Source organism: Acanthochromis polyacanthus, chromosome 16 (assembly GCF_021347895.1).
Source record: "Acanthochromis polyacanthus isolate Apoly-LR-REF ecotype Palm Island chromosome 16, KAUST_Apoly_ChrSc, whole genome shotgun sequence".
In the NCBI taxonomy this organism is placed as follows: domain Eukaryota; kingdom Metazoa; phylum Chordata; class Actinopteri; family Pomacentridae; genus Acanthochromis; species Acanthochromis polyacanthus.
In genome coordinates this window covers 34,900,800-34,917,287 of record NC_067128.1, presented here as the reverse complement: position 1 = coordinate 34,917,287, position 16,488 = coordinate 34,900,800, and the positions used below count along the sequence as shown (strand labels likewise).

The window sequence follows — 16,488 nt, the reverse complement described above, 5'->3', positions numbered from 1 at the left end:
GGCTCAGAAATGCTTATTACTGGAGATGAAACCACGACGGTGAAGAAACGGGCAGCGTTGCCATCCCTGCTACGCTATGTAAATAACTCCATGCAATCTGAAAGACGCTTCTGATGCTGCATCGCAACTGTACCAGCAACCAATTATTTATGAATCCTCTCGCCGCTCTCTCACCTTCCTCCTTGTTCTTTTATGCTCTGCTGTGGAAGAGACAGGAAACATGGCTGTGTGATCTTAAGCGGTCAGACGAAGACCGTTCAGATCTACAGCGCTACATGTGTGAGCCGCTAACGGTGGCAGAACGCCAGCTTGCTCAGTCCTGGGGGAGCTGCAGCAAAATACAGTGAATGAGTGACTAACGAGTCCTTCTGCCTGATTGTTTACATCACGTTCACGCTAAAGAGCAGCTCTCATGGTGCTATCTGCTTCAACTAAAACCATGTTCCTGTCTCTTTCTGTGAAGAGTAACAGCTGGAAGTAAGTGACTGCAGTGTTTGCACATAAATATGAAAAAGGGGTTTCGAAGAACTAAAGACAGGAGAGATTAGAAATGCAAACCCTTGTACACATTATACAAGCTTGAATTCATACATGTGCTTAAAGTCAGACATTCTGGCAGCCAAACAAAGTCTGCAGACAAGTTAAATTAAACTCAGGGACGATAAAACCACCATATCTCTTATTTTGAAATCCATAAATAACCAGAACTCTGATAAGCAATGGAACAGGAAGCAAGGAAAACAATCTATACTCTGGGGATGCTCATGAATAATAGATAACTGATTGTTGTTTCCTGGGTTTCACATCCATCACATATAAAGACAATGGCAGCATGTGTGTTGTATAGTTTATATATGAACTTTAGTTTGAAATCAGCCTGCAGGAGAAATGACACATAGAACCATGAAACCCCCACAGCTTCTCTGACTGAGAACAAAGTGAAACAGATGATATTTGTTTATTCAGAGCTAATGTGAAGAGAGGATTTCACAGAACATAATTAAAACTGACAACAGAGAAAATCTGCTTATTTTTCTTTCAAATAATTGCCACAATTCAAACTAGAAAAGCACTGAGAGAGTGCAGTCCTCCTCCAAGGCTGCTCATTCCCACATATGGCATCGTCAGAACTGCAGCGTTTGTTTATAAGTTATTGATGATCAGAAATCACAGAATGTGGTCATTTAATATAGATTTACCCAGAAAAAAATGATCTTGCGCCGAGCACAGGCGTGTGTTGTACGGATAATAACAATTCAACCGCCAATGTTGTCAGTTCCACCGCCTTAAGGATGTGTGTATGCATGCTGGATGTGTGAAGTGTGGGTGTTTTTTAACTTCATTGCTTTAACTGGATCTTGGAGAAACGCTCTCTCATCTTGCTAGCACTGCTGTTGTATGTACAGCTAAATGACAACAAAGCTTGATTAGATTTGATTTAATGAATGTCGTAATGTCAATACCATTCTGCAGATATGTACCTGGTGCTGACTGTATCTGGGAAGGCTTTGGCTTTTTAAAAAGGTTAGAACCACAATAAAAGTCAGTCTGGAAACCTGCTAAGAATGAGCCAGGCTGAAAATAAACAGGGGAAATTGAGTTCTTAGAGGATGTGTGATTCCAACAATGCCTTCCCAGCTTCTCTGCCATTTTTCATCTCTATCCTTTTTTTTTCTAAATCTATCATCATCCCAAATGTCCCTGCAAGCCCACAGTTTCATCGCTCTCTGAGCGATGTCTTTATGATGAAGAGCTAATTCCCTTTGTTGGAACAGTGCGGTACATTTTGTATTGATTGTAATCCTCCTCCAACGCACACACCGACTCCCCGTTCCCTGGTGATAAACCTCTGCTACGGATAAAGTAGTCTCGCCGGAAAACTTGTGAGTATACGTGTGAAAACGAGGATAGAATTTGAATTATGTGTAGGCGTTTGCACCGTGACGCAAATAGCTCGCTGCCTCACAATCCTCTCTAACCACCCAGCGTCCCCTCATCCACTGCCCCCATCTACCAGCCTCTGATTCTCTGCTGACAATATGAGACCGCTGTGATTAATTCAGCCTGATACTTCCGTGGAGCAGCTCTTAAAAGGGGGGTTAGCCAAAGCTGGAGCCAGGTGGTATCCGTGGGAGAAAGAGGGACAGCCGAGCCACTCTGGCCCGACATACCACTGGCCCACTCACTCCCACGCTGCACAGAAAAAGCTCCTGGGAGCGTCTCCTCCTCAGCGAGGGGAGAAAGGAGACTCCTGGGATACGGTTCTTAAGCTTCTTGTTGTTCAGTCTGCATTTTATTTTGCCCTTCAACTCTGACTGAGAGAGTGTGTGAAAAACTTTCTTTCAGCAGCTAATCTATACCTCACATGCTCTGGAGGGAAAAAAGAGCTGGAAAGTTTTGACAAGGAGAATAAAAAGTTAATGGCACAATGAGAAGCCCCCTCTTTTAGAAGCCTTCTTTATCAGCTGGACCTTAAATATTTATTATCTTTGAGTAGCAAATACCAGTGTTTGTTTACCACCAGCAGACAGGCCTCTCCTGGTGGTCTCCATTGATTGTACACTGAGCACAAACACAAACAAATCATCTGGTGGAAGAACACCAAATGTGATTTTGTTAATAACAATTTGGGTTCAAGTTTGGTTCTAACGGAAACAAAGACGAGACCTTCTAGCCCTTCCAGCACATCTGCTTCTAAAGCAATATTTAATTTAATTATTAGAAATATTTAGTTTATTAAGCTGTACGGCTGAGAGCAGGGCCGGGCTTGCAGGGTTTACTGCTGGAGCGTTTCTTCATATACAATGATAGCTCCAGGGGGAAAAAGAAACTCCCAGTGCACCAGAGGTATGTAAAGCAGCTAATCTGTGGCCGAGGCTGTGACTCAGAGCAGATTAGCCGGGTAGCTCCGTCCAAGATACACTCATCTGGGGGTTTGTTGACGTCTACTCGTCTTATTAGCAGCTAATGAAAGGAGCAGTGGGCGGTACAAAAGGGCATGTTTGTGAGAAGGCAGCACGTGATACGCCATCATCTGCATTCAGAGTGGTTCCTCTCAGTGTTCTTGTCACAGAAAAGACAAACTACAAAGACACGTGACACCACAGAGATCTTATCATGTTAAACTGGGGCTCTTCTACAGTCAGATAACCTGTGCTAATAATCGGCTCCATTTTAAACGCCTCATGGTCTGAACTGTCGTTTCTGTACGCCTCTGTGTCGAAGCGGCTGAAGGCAGAATGTTTCCAGACTGTCTGCCCCATTCTCATGAACTTGATTCTCTCTTAACGTCTCCAGGGAATTTTTGATTTGAAGAAGAACTGATAAGAACTGGAAGTTACCGTGACCTCCTGTCTGACCAGTTATTGTGAACCCGACTTGAAGACGATTATTTGATTTTGGAGCTCACTGTGATATCATGATATATTTCTGTCCATAAATTCATTTTCAGTTCTGACAAAGCTTCACACAAACGTCTGATGGGATAAAAGTATGAGCTGATGACATTTTATAAGAAAAGGGTCAAAGGTTTAACTTCACTGTGGGATCATAATGTTGTATAAAAACACTTTTCTGGCCAGGATTCAACATTAATCCTCAGGGACAGAAGGAGAGATGGAGAACTTGAGTAGCCGAGGGAGACAGTAATTCTAGTTTAGATGATCCTCCTCATTAGCCAAGGTTTACTTATTGAAATTTAGTTACACACAAATACTTCTGTCTTGTTTCAGCTTCATATGTTTTACTGATTTCTCCGAGAGCCAATGATACAACTAGAAAAGCACCGCGGACTTATCCATTGGAAATTATACAAATAACAGCTGATTAAACTGTGGGGGTGTGATACTGAATCACATGACCTAAATACTGTATGGAGTGGGCGGTGGGAATTGACGGGACTCAGAAACACCCCCACAGTTTAATCAGTTGTTCCTCGTATCATTTCTAGTGGATCAGTTCTGGTAAGTCCACAGCGGTGGATTTGAAGCAGGATCACAATCAGCTGATGTGGTGTTTATTTGTTGTCATGGTTACGGTGATGCCATGCCGCTTTCTGGCAATGATACAGAGATCTTTATCAAATCTATGGATCCAGACTAAAAGCTGCATCACTGATAAAATCTAATCACTTGGTCCTCGTGTCATCTCTGACCTTCCCTGAAAATTTCATCCAAATCTGTTAATCCGTTTTTGAGTAATGCTGCTAACAGACAGACAGACGGACAAATGTACATCGATCATCACGTAACTAACCAATAATAATAATAATCAATTTCTCGGAGGAGTAGCAACAATTTAAAACAGCCCACTCAAATTTGAACTGCTGAGTAGGGCTGGACCCGAATATTCGAATATTCGTTCGCTACGGCGGTATCCGGATATTCGGCCCGCCCCCGTTCGGACGTTACCGGGCGGAACGAATATTCGGCATTACTGTCTTCCCTCCGCCTTCGACCCACATCTTCTCATCCCGTCCTGTGATCACATATACACATATGTCTATGTGATCACCCCTTCCTCCCCCCAGACGAAAATAGTCGGAGCTCGTCTCTTCCCTTCGCCTTCGGCCCACTCCGGCTCATCCCGTTCTGTTCGGCTCATCTCGGCTCATCCATTCGTGTTTGTTACACCCCTACTGCTGTCATCAGTATTTCAGGCTGGAGTCTGTACTCACCACTCCCAAACCCGAAGACTCTTGTCGTCTGACGTGCTGACAAATCGCCGATTCTCGTCAACGAAGGTGATGGTGTTGACAGCACCCAGGTGGCGATCGTACTCCTGGACCACCTCTCCTGTCCTGATGTCCCACTGTCAGACGGGCAAAGAAAACAAATCAGACAGAGAGCAGGTAAACATATTAGCCTCAGACAAGTCAAAACAAAGCGGATCGCTACAACAGACACACGACCAAACTTGTTTCCTTGCTCGGTTTTATATTCCAACAACACATAAAAGCTACTTGTCCCAGTGAAAGGGAGAAAACAAACAGACAGAAAATCCTATTACTGCTGGCTGTGGAAGCCTCACAACGAGAGCGGTTATAAAAATGTGCTAGCGCTGTGAAATTATTAAACTGCAGTGATGTGATGACAGCGATTAGCAATCAAACAGGCCTCGGTCTTGAATGTTAATATTTTTGGAAAACAGCATTAAAAAGTGGAGACGAGCACACAGAAGCACCTCCCCGGGCGACGCACAGAGAGGACGTATGTCTGTCCAAACAGCTTCTACATCCAGTTCCATTTGTGCTCTTCTTTTTTTTAATCCTACCCTTGGGGTGAGCAGCCATCTGTTCTCAATGCCCAGAAGAGAGCTGCATGATTTAACGCTAACCCTGATTATTGTGCCAGACTGTGATAGCGACAACCGGTCATATCGACAGTTATGGGAGAAGCTTTCTGCTACATTTATATCTACAAATGTTCTCAAATAAAGATTCTGCGGTAAGAAAAACGGCTCTCTGCATCAGGTAGCCCACAGCTCTATGGCTCTAAACTATGAATTCTTCTTCCCTGTATCTGCTTTCTCAGCGTGCTGCTGCACAGAAATCCAACTTTCATCCGTAGAGGTTCAAGGTTACTCGTTGCAGAAACTGTTTACCTGATAGCATGATGGGCTAGTTATGGATTTGCTACTTTTATCGCAGATGCTTCGCCTCTTTTCTACTCTAACGCCGCCTGTGATTAATGAGCTGCTCTAGTCCTGTCAGCCGCTGAACTACTTCACACAGCTGCACACGGTGCTGCTGGAGGATGAGACGAGAGCGTATTTCATGGTCCTGTGGGCTCAGGGAGTACAGGGAGGAATTCACGTGTGCTTCATCTGCTTGGCCAACATGACGCAGCGTTCTCTTTACCTGCACGATCTTCTTGTCCGACATGCCGGCCACAAAAAGGTTCTGTTTGTCCTCGTCTGGATTGAACTTGACGCAGTACGGCACCTTCCTGTTGGTGAAGCGGGAGATACACTGGCCTGTGGAGAGAGGCGAATGGAAAGTCAGAGCTGCAGAATAATCCACGGCGGCGGCTCAAAAAAAAAAAAGGCACACTCAAGTTGTTTAAAATTTAAGGACACAGTCTGCAACTTTCAAAGCCGTGTGCTTTATCCCCGCAGGTGTAGTGTGTGTTGGATTGTGTTCATCCAGCAGAGGTGAATCACCGCCGGACTGATGCTACCACTAGCGCCTGGACTGAAAAACAGCAAAGTAAAAGGCCCACACACCAAAGGAGGCTTTTAACTAACATACATTTTGTGTTATGCTCAATGTTTCAATGCAACTGGGAGAAATGTGGGATAAAATAGTAAAATGAGGCCTTTGCATCACTGCTGCAGCCAGGAAAGAAACAAGTCCTGCAGCAGCAAAACACAACAACAGACAAGGAAAGTAAGGAATGCATTCATTTAACTAAATCCAACTACAGTCAATGAACCCGAACAGAAGTGTTTAGATGGTGTAACCCTCTCTGCATTCAACAAGTGGGGATTTAACTCTTTTCTGCCCTCTGCTGGAGCAATACTGCAGGGGTAGAAATGAAGATGGATCAGCAGAAGGGAAAGGTAGCGGACAAAAGACGACACCAGCTGGAACGAACACTTCAAATGTTAGAGAAACACACGTAATGAGGTTTCTGCAGTAACCAGCCAGTCAATGTAATGCTTTTTAATGCTGTTTTAATGCTATACTGTAAAAATTTGAATGCTGCAACCACGAACTCAACAAATTACTTTTTTGTAAAAGATGATTTTTATATGAAAACTTTCCCTACATTTCACTACAGCTGAGTCTGGAAACCACCGCTGACAACCCAAAGGACTCTCTGAAATCCACGTTTTCTGGCCATTTTTGCTGGAATGTATGTTTCCCAATATCCCAGCTCTCCTCCACCTGGTCCAACCTACCGGTCTCTTTTAAAAACATGCAGTTTTTGGCATTTGTACCCGACTGGCTGGAACAAACATCGCAATGCTTCGGCATGTTTACGCAGATGCACGTATCTGACAAATCGCAGTCTGTAATTATATATTTTTACAGCCAAATATTTTCTTGAAAACTGCAGAAACGGTTTTTAACGCCACAGAGAATGACATTTAATGATTTTTAATGCCATTTAAGGCCTCAGTTTTCTCAAAAATCAACTTAATAATGACTATTAATGCTTTTTAATGCCCTGCAGAAACCCTGAGGTGACCACTTGTAATTAGGTGTCACTGATAGACTTCTGTTTTGAGGCACGTAAGACAATATTTAATTTAAAGTGTTGCTGAAGGCTGCAAACTGACTTAATGTCATTAAATTAGAGGTGCTGATCACATTTCTGCCACTACATTTTAACGTTCAGGTTAGGTCTGTTTAAGGACAAACGATGCATTTAAATAAAAAAAAAATGTAGACAAGGATTATTCTCATTATTAAAAAAAATCACTTCTGAAAGCACCACACTGGAAATGTGTTCTCTTTTTTGCCATCATTCAGGCGATCTATCCCATAAATGACTTGTTCATTAGGGCCTTTCATTCAGTGTGAACAACAGAGCAGCCTACCTGTCTCGCTGTCCCATAATTTAAGGTAGCGGTCGTACGCAGCGCTCAGGAACTGGGTCCCGGTGTTGTTAAAGCAAATGTCTCGCACTGCTTTGCTGTGACCTAATGCAAACAGAGAACATTTATTAGAAAATAAACAAACATTTGCTGCAAAATTCACTTCATACACTCCCAAGTCTTGTTACCGAGTCTCCTCCCGCCGATTCATTTGAGGAATGTGAAATCTGGTTAAGGAAAACAAGGGATGCTGAGGGAAAAGATGAAGTGGGATGTGGGAGACGAGAGATGAAAAATAAATTACGTGTTCCGCCTGTCTTTCCAACTGCTCTCCACCTTCTTGTTCTCTCCCTAATCCCAGTCTTGGCTTTTCCTCTCACAGTGTAGGTGCCGGTCCCTGTGGATGCCTCTCTTGTTAAAACTAGCTTTTATCGGGGCTGCACTGTTTCCACAGCGATAACAGAGCCCACTGAGGCTGAGCGGCTGCATGCACGCCTGCTCTAACCCAGCCCGATAGCAGACAGACAGAAAAACCACCACCACTGCTGGAATGACTGAAACCAGGGCAGGAGGTAAGCAAACACACCCTGAGCGGCAGGCTGAATCCAAACATGAGAACACAGTGAGACGTACTCATGTAAACCCTCCTCCTCCTGTTATATTCACTGATTATAGCCACATGTGCTGACAAGACAGCAACAGTTTCCTATTACAGTGTATGGTTTAATTACAGATGGTAGCAGGGCTGCAGCTATCGATTATTTTAGTAACCGAGGATCCCATCGGTTATTCCGGCGCTTCATCGAGTAATCGGATTCCTCGCTTGGTGTTACAGCATCAAAACAGGACGTTAGAGCGCTGTGCAACAGAAATAACCGTCCTAGAGGAACACAGGCAGACATCTGTGGTGTATTGTATATGTACAGTACAGTACAGGGGTATTCTACTAAAACCCAAAGCCATGGGAGCCCCACATGTATTTAGTTGGTGAGGCAGAAAGCCCATAAATCAGTTTTTCTGTTTAGTCCGTTTAAACTGCTGCTACTGCAGCTGATAGGCCACAAATAAGAAAGCTGATCGGTTTATTAGTATTTATTGCTATTATTAGAGAATATTCAATCAGTACCTTCAGTTTCACTTTGATTTGGCCTCAAATTAACCCTCGTGTTGTCCTTACCAAAAAATGTTATTGCCTTGTCTGGAAAAAAAGTCCAAAAATTCAGAAAAATTTCACCAAATTTATAAAAATTTGGACAATTTTCAGGAACAAAATTCCCAAAAGTTTTCTTTTTTAAATAAAAAAAATCCCCAAATTTGACAGTGAAATTCACTGGATTTTGGTTGATTTTTTTCTGAAAGTTCTTAAACATTTTTTTAAATTTGTTTTTTTCCACCAAAAAATGTTCAAAAATTTCCTAAAAAAAATGAAAATGTGGAAGTTTTCACTGCGAAGATATAAATATATTTCCACATTTTTAAAACGTTATAACGGGTCAATTTGACCTGCAGGACGACAGGAGGGTTAAAGTGATTTCCTTCATTATGAGACGGTGTCAGACCTACATGCACTTCAATGCAATGTTTGAATAAATGAAGTTTGATAGTTTTATTGTGCAGCCGTCTGTTATCTACAGTCAGTAAAATATACACATTAACGCACTTCTAACATTTTGCTACCAGCATTCCTGCCTTACATAACTTCCAGTCGCAGCTTTATACCGTCATCTATTTTTATGTTCCTCCTTGCTCTCCATTAAAACAACCTGTTGACTGAAGCAGCTGAAAACCATCGGTTCATTTTATGCAGAAAATGAGTCAAATGATGGTTAAACGCTGCTGTTTGTGTGACGAGTTTGAAGGAGAACGTCTGAGCTAACAAAGAAAGTTGAAAACCACCTTCATACCTGTTAACTCTGACTGAGGTTTTAGTTTTTGTTGAGTCGACTCACACAAAGAAAGTCTGACTTTGTTAAACTGTCTTCATAGTTCAGCCTCTGATCTGCTAAACGCCGTAAAAACTAAAAAAGCTGCTCCAGTTAAAACAGAAGCGTCCCGTCAAATTTAAAATCCCCTGATAATTTATAGATTATAAGTCCGGATAGGATGAAGTCTGGACCAGTTAGTGACCTGGAGTCGATTATGGATTAAATAAAGCCTCTATTCAGAGAATTCTGCCTGGAGGAATTCTAGTAATCAAACTACTCGAATAACTCGGGTTTCAGCCTCAGATGACACCCAATAAATTTAGTAAAGTAAAAAATAAAAACGGTGAATCACACCTCGTTTTTTCATTTCTTGTCTAAATACACAAGAAAGCACAAAAAAATAAAATCTAACACCTCTGAAAAGAACAAAAAAGGATCATTTATCATGCAGCTATAAAACACTATACCATATGATGAAGCAGAGATCACAGCGACATCAAAAGCAAAATGTTATATTCTCTTCACCACATATACTCCACCAGTGAAAAAAAATCATCATCATCATCTGTGGCTTTGCTGCTTCTCCCACTCACACCCGTCAGCCAGTCGCTCCCTGTCAGTTTATTCACTCCTAAAGTGTGTTGTCTCTTCCCGTACACCAGCTCCTCTCCGAGCCTCCTGCCCTCCTTTGCCCCCCCGTTCCCCTCGGCCCCTGGGCTGCTGAATTATGCATATCCGGTGAAGGAGCTGACAAGCAGAACCACGGCTGCAAGCAATCTCTATTCTGACAGCGTGCCGTCTCTGGGAAAGAGCGCTGGAGTGTCCTGCATGCATTAGCCTATTCCCCCTGCCTTCAACTCCGTATATTTAGAAAAAAATAAAATAAGTAAAAATCCAAATCCCCACGCTTTCTGCTGGCGGTCAGCACACGTGTCGTTAGTGTTCCAGTAACGCTGATCTCACAGTCTGTCACCGCTGTGGATTTCCCAGAAGGCCGTGTGCATGTGGAGCCGTTGCATTTTTCACGTCAGCACGTTTGCTGATGACCCACTGTTGTTTGTAAAAGGTGATCATTTGGAGCTATATAACACAAAACAATGAATTCTCCACATTCACCAAATATTGCTGCATCAAGATTTGACATTTCATTTCGAGGGAAGCTGAGAACTCACCGATAAACGTCCGAATGCACCTCCTCTCACCGTACACTTCCCACAACTGTGAAGAAATTAAACAAGTGAACGCAGAGTCTCATGCAGAGAAATGACAGTCAACAGCCCAGAATGAATACATTTTGTGAGGTTGTTTGTAGAGGTTCACTTTAAATCTTCTCAAAAGCAGAACTGCACAAAAAATGACGGAACTCACAACTGATATTTAGGGATAATATCGGCCCACAGATATTATCGGGCCGATATTGGTATAAAAAATGTAATATCGGTCAATATCGTCATCGTATTTTTTGGTCTATCATGCAAATTGATAACACAATGCCTGGATTTGCCGGCATTTACTGGATCATAGAGGGAAAGAGGGAGGTAGAGTGAGAACTGTTTTTATTTTTTCCATAATTTAAGTAGTTTATTTTGCACAGACAATGTTTACATCTGAAAGCCTTGTTGCATCTTAGAATGCATCCAATAGGGCATCACAATAAAATGAGGCATGATGTGTTAACTCCACGACAGAAGATATGTGCTGTTACCTAAAATTAGTCAAATAGCCCACATATATCGGTATCGGTTGATATCGGAAATTGAGAATTGGAGAATATTGGCATGTCGATTATCGACAAAAAAGCCAATATGGGACATCCCTGCTGATATTATGAGCAGCCACCTCATCTCAACATATACATACGTGTACATTCAGTGTTTTCTATTGCACATCTATGAGATTGTTTACCTTGATTTTACAGTCCATGGAGCAGGACAGCAGCAAATGACCAGAGCTGGGAAACAGACGGATAGCACTGACACCCTAAAAAGAAACCAGAAGAGAAACATGATGTGAATGTATCCATGTAGCTTCTCACAGAGATGATGCTAGTCCCTAAAACGGCTCCTGGCTGTGGTAGTGACTGGTGTTTGTTGTTAATTTGAGCCAGTTAATTTCTGGCTGCGTCAATATCATTGCTTTAAAAAGTGAGAAAAATCTTCTCAATGTGGAATCTTGACCCAAAGAGACAAGTCATTTGGAGTTCAATCAATGACTTGAAAAGGACTTTAGATGGTTATTATTTTACCAGTGTGCAAAGAAAGAGCATCAGCAAGGAATTTACCAGAAGACATTTCTTAGTAATTGAAGCGAAACCAACTGATATTTCACGGCTGCTGTTAAAATATTCCGAAATGAGCATTTGCAACCTTTCTACAACAGTTCTGGTAAACATGACATTTATGGCTGAAATGTTATCAGAAGCCCACAAGGTGCTTCAGTTTATCGCTTTAAATGGAAAACGAAATGAAAAGTTCACCGAGCACAGAGTGACTGCGACTCCAGCAGACTGTGCTTACATCGCTAAAAGTAACTGCTCATGCAACTTTATATGATCTCCTGTGCATCTGATCTGATGCAATCTGTATGGAGTATTGCCATGTTTGGTTATTAAGACTACAGTTTTAATTCAAATGGTGATGCACTTATTCTGAACACAGTATGTTTGACTTCAGTCTAAAGACGACTTTGGTCTTCTTCATGCCGATTTTTCACGTATATTAACATCTATAGACACAAGGACATACACTATTGTTCCTTTCAGCACCATTAGCTAACACAATGCAGCATTAGAACACGAGTGATGGTTGCTGGAAATGTTCCTCTGTACCCCTATGGACATATTACATTACAAATTTCCAGCTAGAATAGTCATTTAGCACATTATCAATGTCTAAGTCTGGGCGATATAGGCAAAAAATAAAATCTCGATTTTTTTAGTCATCTTGGACGATTTTAATCGATTTTTGTTGTTTCTCTGCGGTCTGTTTGCTATGGCTAGTGCTAGCCATGCCGCACTCTTCCCATTCTTTAGGATGCCTCTGCCGGAGGTGCTGAAAGAGGTTAGTTGTGCTGCTACTCTTCGTTTTCACAGTACTTTTGCAAACCTTGCACATGACTGTAGTTTGCTCTGTGTCGGTCTTGTCAAAGCCGAACCACTTCCATATAATCGATGTAACATGAGGCCCTTTTCTCGCGACCAACTCTTCGTCGGCTGTTCTGTCCGCCATGACGGCGGTGTGAGTGTTTTGGCAGAAGGAGATGAGAGGCGGAAGCAAACGCCACAGTCGTGAAAAACAGAAGAATCTGTATTGTTAGCTCGCCTCGATTTTACGATTTGGCAAATTTTCAAATCGAATTAATTCGATTTATCGCCCAGCCCTGGTCTAGACTGGATTTGTGATTCATTTAATGTTATCTACATGGGAGAAAAAAGTTCTTCTTTCAAAAATAAGGACATTTCTAAGTGACCCCAAACAGTAGTGTATACTGACGTGACATGGGAAGGCTATTGCCATCGAAGCGTTTTTAATCTCGGACAGATATCGTGCACGCAGACCAAACTGTTCTGTCAGTGCTAAAAACTTTCACAATTTTCCTCGACACACCAAACTTTCTCCAAAAGTGTTGCAAAACTTTGGTGACACCACACGGGCCGCTTTCCTACCATTATCTCGACATCAGCACTTCCACTCGCTTATTATCTTTTCAAACCTCTTTGTATTTCAAATTAGACTCTGAAGGCTGTAACTTCCCGCACAAAGCGGACAGGAGCCAATTTAAAACTTGAGTGATTTCTCTCTGCCTGAAGCACGCTGGCAGATCTAAAGCTTCAATGGGATCTTTCTTGGAATAACCCAGCGTTTGTCTTCGTATCTGAATTAAAAAGACATTGTTTTGAATGAAACAGAATAATCTTGGATATGTCAGGGACGAGCCGCTGTTATATGGGTGTGTTATCATTTCAGTCAAATGTGGCTGGGAGGCTTTTCTGATTCCATCACAGATTCTTACAATGACTCTATAATGGAATATTCTCTCTATGGATACATGAACGCCTACTTTATGTCACACTCTTTCTATTTGAAAAGTGCATCAACACAGCCTCTATGGAGCACACATAAAGCTGCATGCTGCTTAACTTGAAGGTTTCTATCTGCAAAGAAGCCCAAAGAATCTGCTGCGTACCTTGGTGTGTCCAGACCAGACGTGAATCTGTTTCTTGGGCAGGTAACACTTGTCTGGAGCGTCTGCAGAACGCAGGTTGATGCCCACATCCTGGGGGACGTGGAGGTATGACCTGCCCTGGTAATCATACATGTCTTTGACTGTAGGGGAGAGAAAAAAAAAAGAGACGAAATGTGAGGTATAAAAACTCTGCAGCGTTTGAGTGTATGTTTTTAAGGCAGAGTGGGACTGTTTGCTGCCTGGAGCATTTTGTTCAGAAGTTTCTAATAGTGTTTAAATCGTGGGCCCTCAATGGGACACATGGATGAGCATTTCTTTAAGTGATATTTGGAAACAACCACAATTCCACAGATATTATGAAAAGACAATTTGGGAATATGATCAAAAAGTGAAATTAACGGCTGTTTTGGTGAGGCTGTTTGATTCCATCCAACTCACAACACAGAATGTGATCTTAACCCTTTAAGCTTCAGTCAATTCCAGCCGTTTTCAGTATAAAAAAATCGCTAATATTCTATTTTTAAATAAAAAAAATTACGAAAAATACAGGGAATATTGGACGCACATCGCGAGGTGCATTTCCTTGAAAATGACCGATTCGTGGATTTTATAGCGACTTCAGGACATGTTTTGGACAAAATAGTTTACTGGCTTGTGTTGTCTGGATGTAAAAGGTTGGATTATGGCCGTTTTTTGTGGAATCTTTTTTCTGTGTGTAATAATAAACCCGGAAATGTGAGTCGCGCTGTGTGCTTTGAAGCCGTGTATAGAGAACGGATGGATGAATATTTGTTTTTGTCGGACAAATGTGTTTTTCTCACCCGCTGTGGTAATCGCATCTGAAAGTGGTTTATACCGGCGGATTCATGAGAATCTAAGCTTTCCATCGGCGTATAGTGTTTGTATAATCGGGTTTGCAGCCGTCGGACATTCTTGAAATTCCTATGCAAATTAGTAGGTGTACCGCCGGCGGTACACCTACGACGCACTGAAGCGTAAAGGGTTAAACTAGGGCTGGCCTGAATAGTGGTTTCTGGCCTCCGAATATTCGGGCCTATTAAAGACGAATATCCGAATATTCGTTCCGCCTTGTAGCGTCCGCTGGGGGGCGACTGCGGCTGCTGCTGCTTGTGGCAGAGGCCGCCAAATATTCGGATCTGTTCGTCTGGTCACGGGTCCAAATTTGTCCTTCGTTTGGTCTTCAGTTAAACTGAAGAATTCCCAAACAGCGGAGGTCTTCAGCATCTTGTCTTGTGTTTATGCAACGAAGTGAAGCGTGATGTCAGAGACGGCAGCAACCCGGCCATTCAGGTGGTGGTAAGAAACAGGAATGGAGGAGCCGAGATGAGCCGAACACGACGGGGTGAAGTGGGTCGAAGGCGAAGGGATATTTTCCCGTATGTGTCATAGACATATATGTGTATATGTTTATGTGATCACAGGACGGGATGAGCCGATGTGGACCGAAGCGGGGGGGATTCGGATACCAAAATTAATATCTGGATACCGCCGTAGCGAACGGGTATTTGGGATATTCGGGTCCAGCCCTATCTTAAACTAGAAATAAATTCAGTTTCGACCATTTCACTGCATGCCATAACATTGCAAATATGTAAATCAGAGAAGACGTGTTACCGTGGAGGATGGTCTTCTCGTCTGCTGGAGCGTCTTCCTCGTTCCGTCCCTTCTTCTGCCTCTTGGCTGTGATCTCATCCAGCTCTTTCTGCTCGTCCTGTACAAGAAAATAAATCACAAATAGGGAATTATCAAACACTTGAACATCTTTAACGGCATTTCATGTGAACACAAATGTTGGATTTGTTGGGTTACTCTCTATGACAAACTCATTTTACTTTAGGGGCCGCATTCAGCCCAATTTGATCTCAAGTGATCCGGAACAGTAAAATAACAGCATAATAATCAATAAACAATCCAAAATGTTTCCTTTGTTTTAGTGCAAAAAAGTGCACATTTAAGAAATTATCTTTTTACAAAACATCATGAACAACCTGAAATTTCTGAAGAAAAATAAATTCAGTTTCAGCAACATTCTGCCTCAGTTTATCATTTAGTCATTACAACTTCCAGATCACAGAGTGTCTATAAAGGAACAAAACATTCAGTCACAGCGGTCTGGAACCGAACGATGTAGAATTTTACTTTATGATCGAAATGACAAAAGTCAGACCAAAAAAAGACAAAAAACAACAAAAACAAGACAAAATATGACAAAAATGAGACACAAAACGTCTAAAAAATTTACAAAATCATAATATTTTACCAAAATCTAACTATTCTACACGTCTCATTCACAATTTGTCAGAAATAACGTCAAAATATAAAGATTTTAACTACAGTATTATTAATGAAATTAACAAAGCTAAGATTGAAATCAGGATACTTCATCAAAATCTTTTTTTTCATGTTTCATTTGTCAGAAATTTGTCAAAATAACATTAAAATATGAACAAGAGTCTGCAAAAACAACTAATTCTGTGTATTTCAGGCAATTTAGAGGCTTAATAGTATCTATTTATCGCTCTTCCAACACATTAAGCTTCAGATATTAGACAGATTAGACTGATGTCTAATACGTCTAATATATTCCATCCCTTGACAGGTTCCACTGTAACAACATAATCAAGCACAAATCACTGCAGAAATTGTGCTTTTACAGGAGAATTATCTGTCAAAGGACATGAATATTAATCAGGGATGAAGGCGATTATTTGGATGATTTAAGATGTCCAAAAGCAGAGCTTCAAACATAAACTAAATCTATTTATGACAGCCGTGGTATCAGTCGAACTCATCAGCTTTACACTCTTAGCTTGTAGGT

The 16,488-nt window shown here is 41.8% G+C and overlaps 1 protein-coding gene across 1 annotated transcript in view; it reads right to left on the bottom strand.

The window, feature by feature from the left end:
• cdc40 (cell division cycle 40 homolog (S. cerevisiae)) overlaps nt 1-16,488 on the bottom strand; it is a 29,071-nt gene that overhangs the window by 7,187 nt on the left and 5,396 nt on the right. Inside the window, exons 6-12 of the mRNA XM_022216524.2 lie at nt 15,285-15,381; nt 13,650-13,789; nt 11,370-11,444; nt 10,637-10,682; nt 7,543-7,644; nt 5,858-5,973; nt 4,676-4,809 (exon numbers count right to left, since the gene is read on the bottom strand). Coding sequence (XP_022072216.1) covers nt 4,676-4,809; nt 5,858-5,973; nt 7,543-7,644; nt 10,637-10,682; nt 11,370-11,444; nt 13,650-13,789; nt 15,285-15,381 — 710 coding nt within the window. The remainder of the gene's footprint in view (nt 1-4,675; nt 4,810-5,857; nt 5,974-7,542; nt 7,645-10,636; nt 10,683-11,369; nt 11,445-13,649; nt 13,790-15,284; nt 15,382-16,488) is intronic.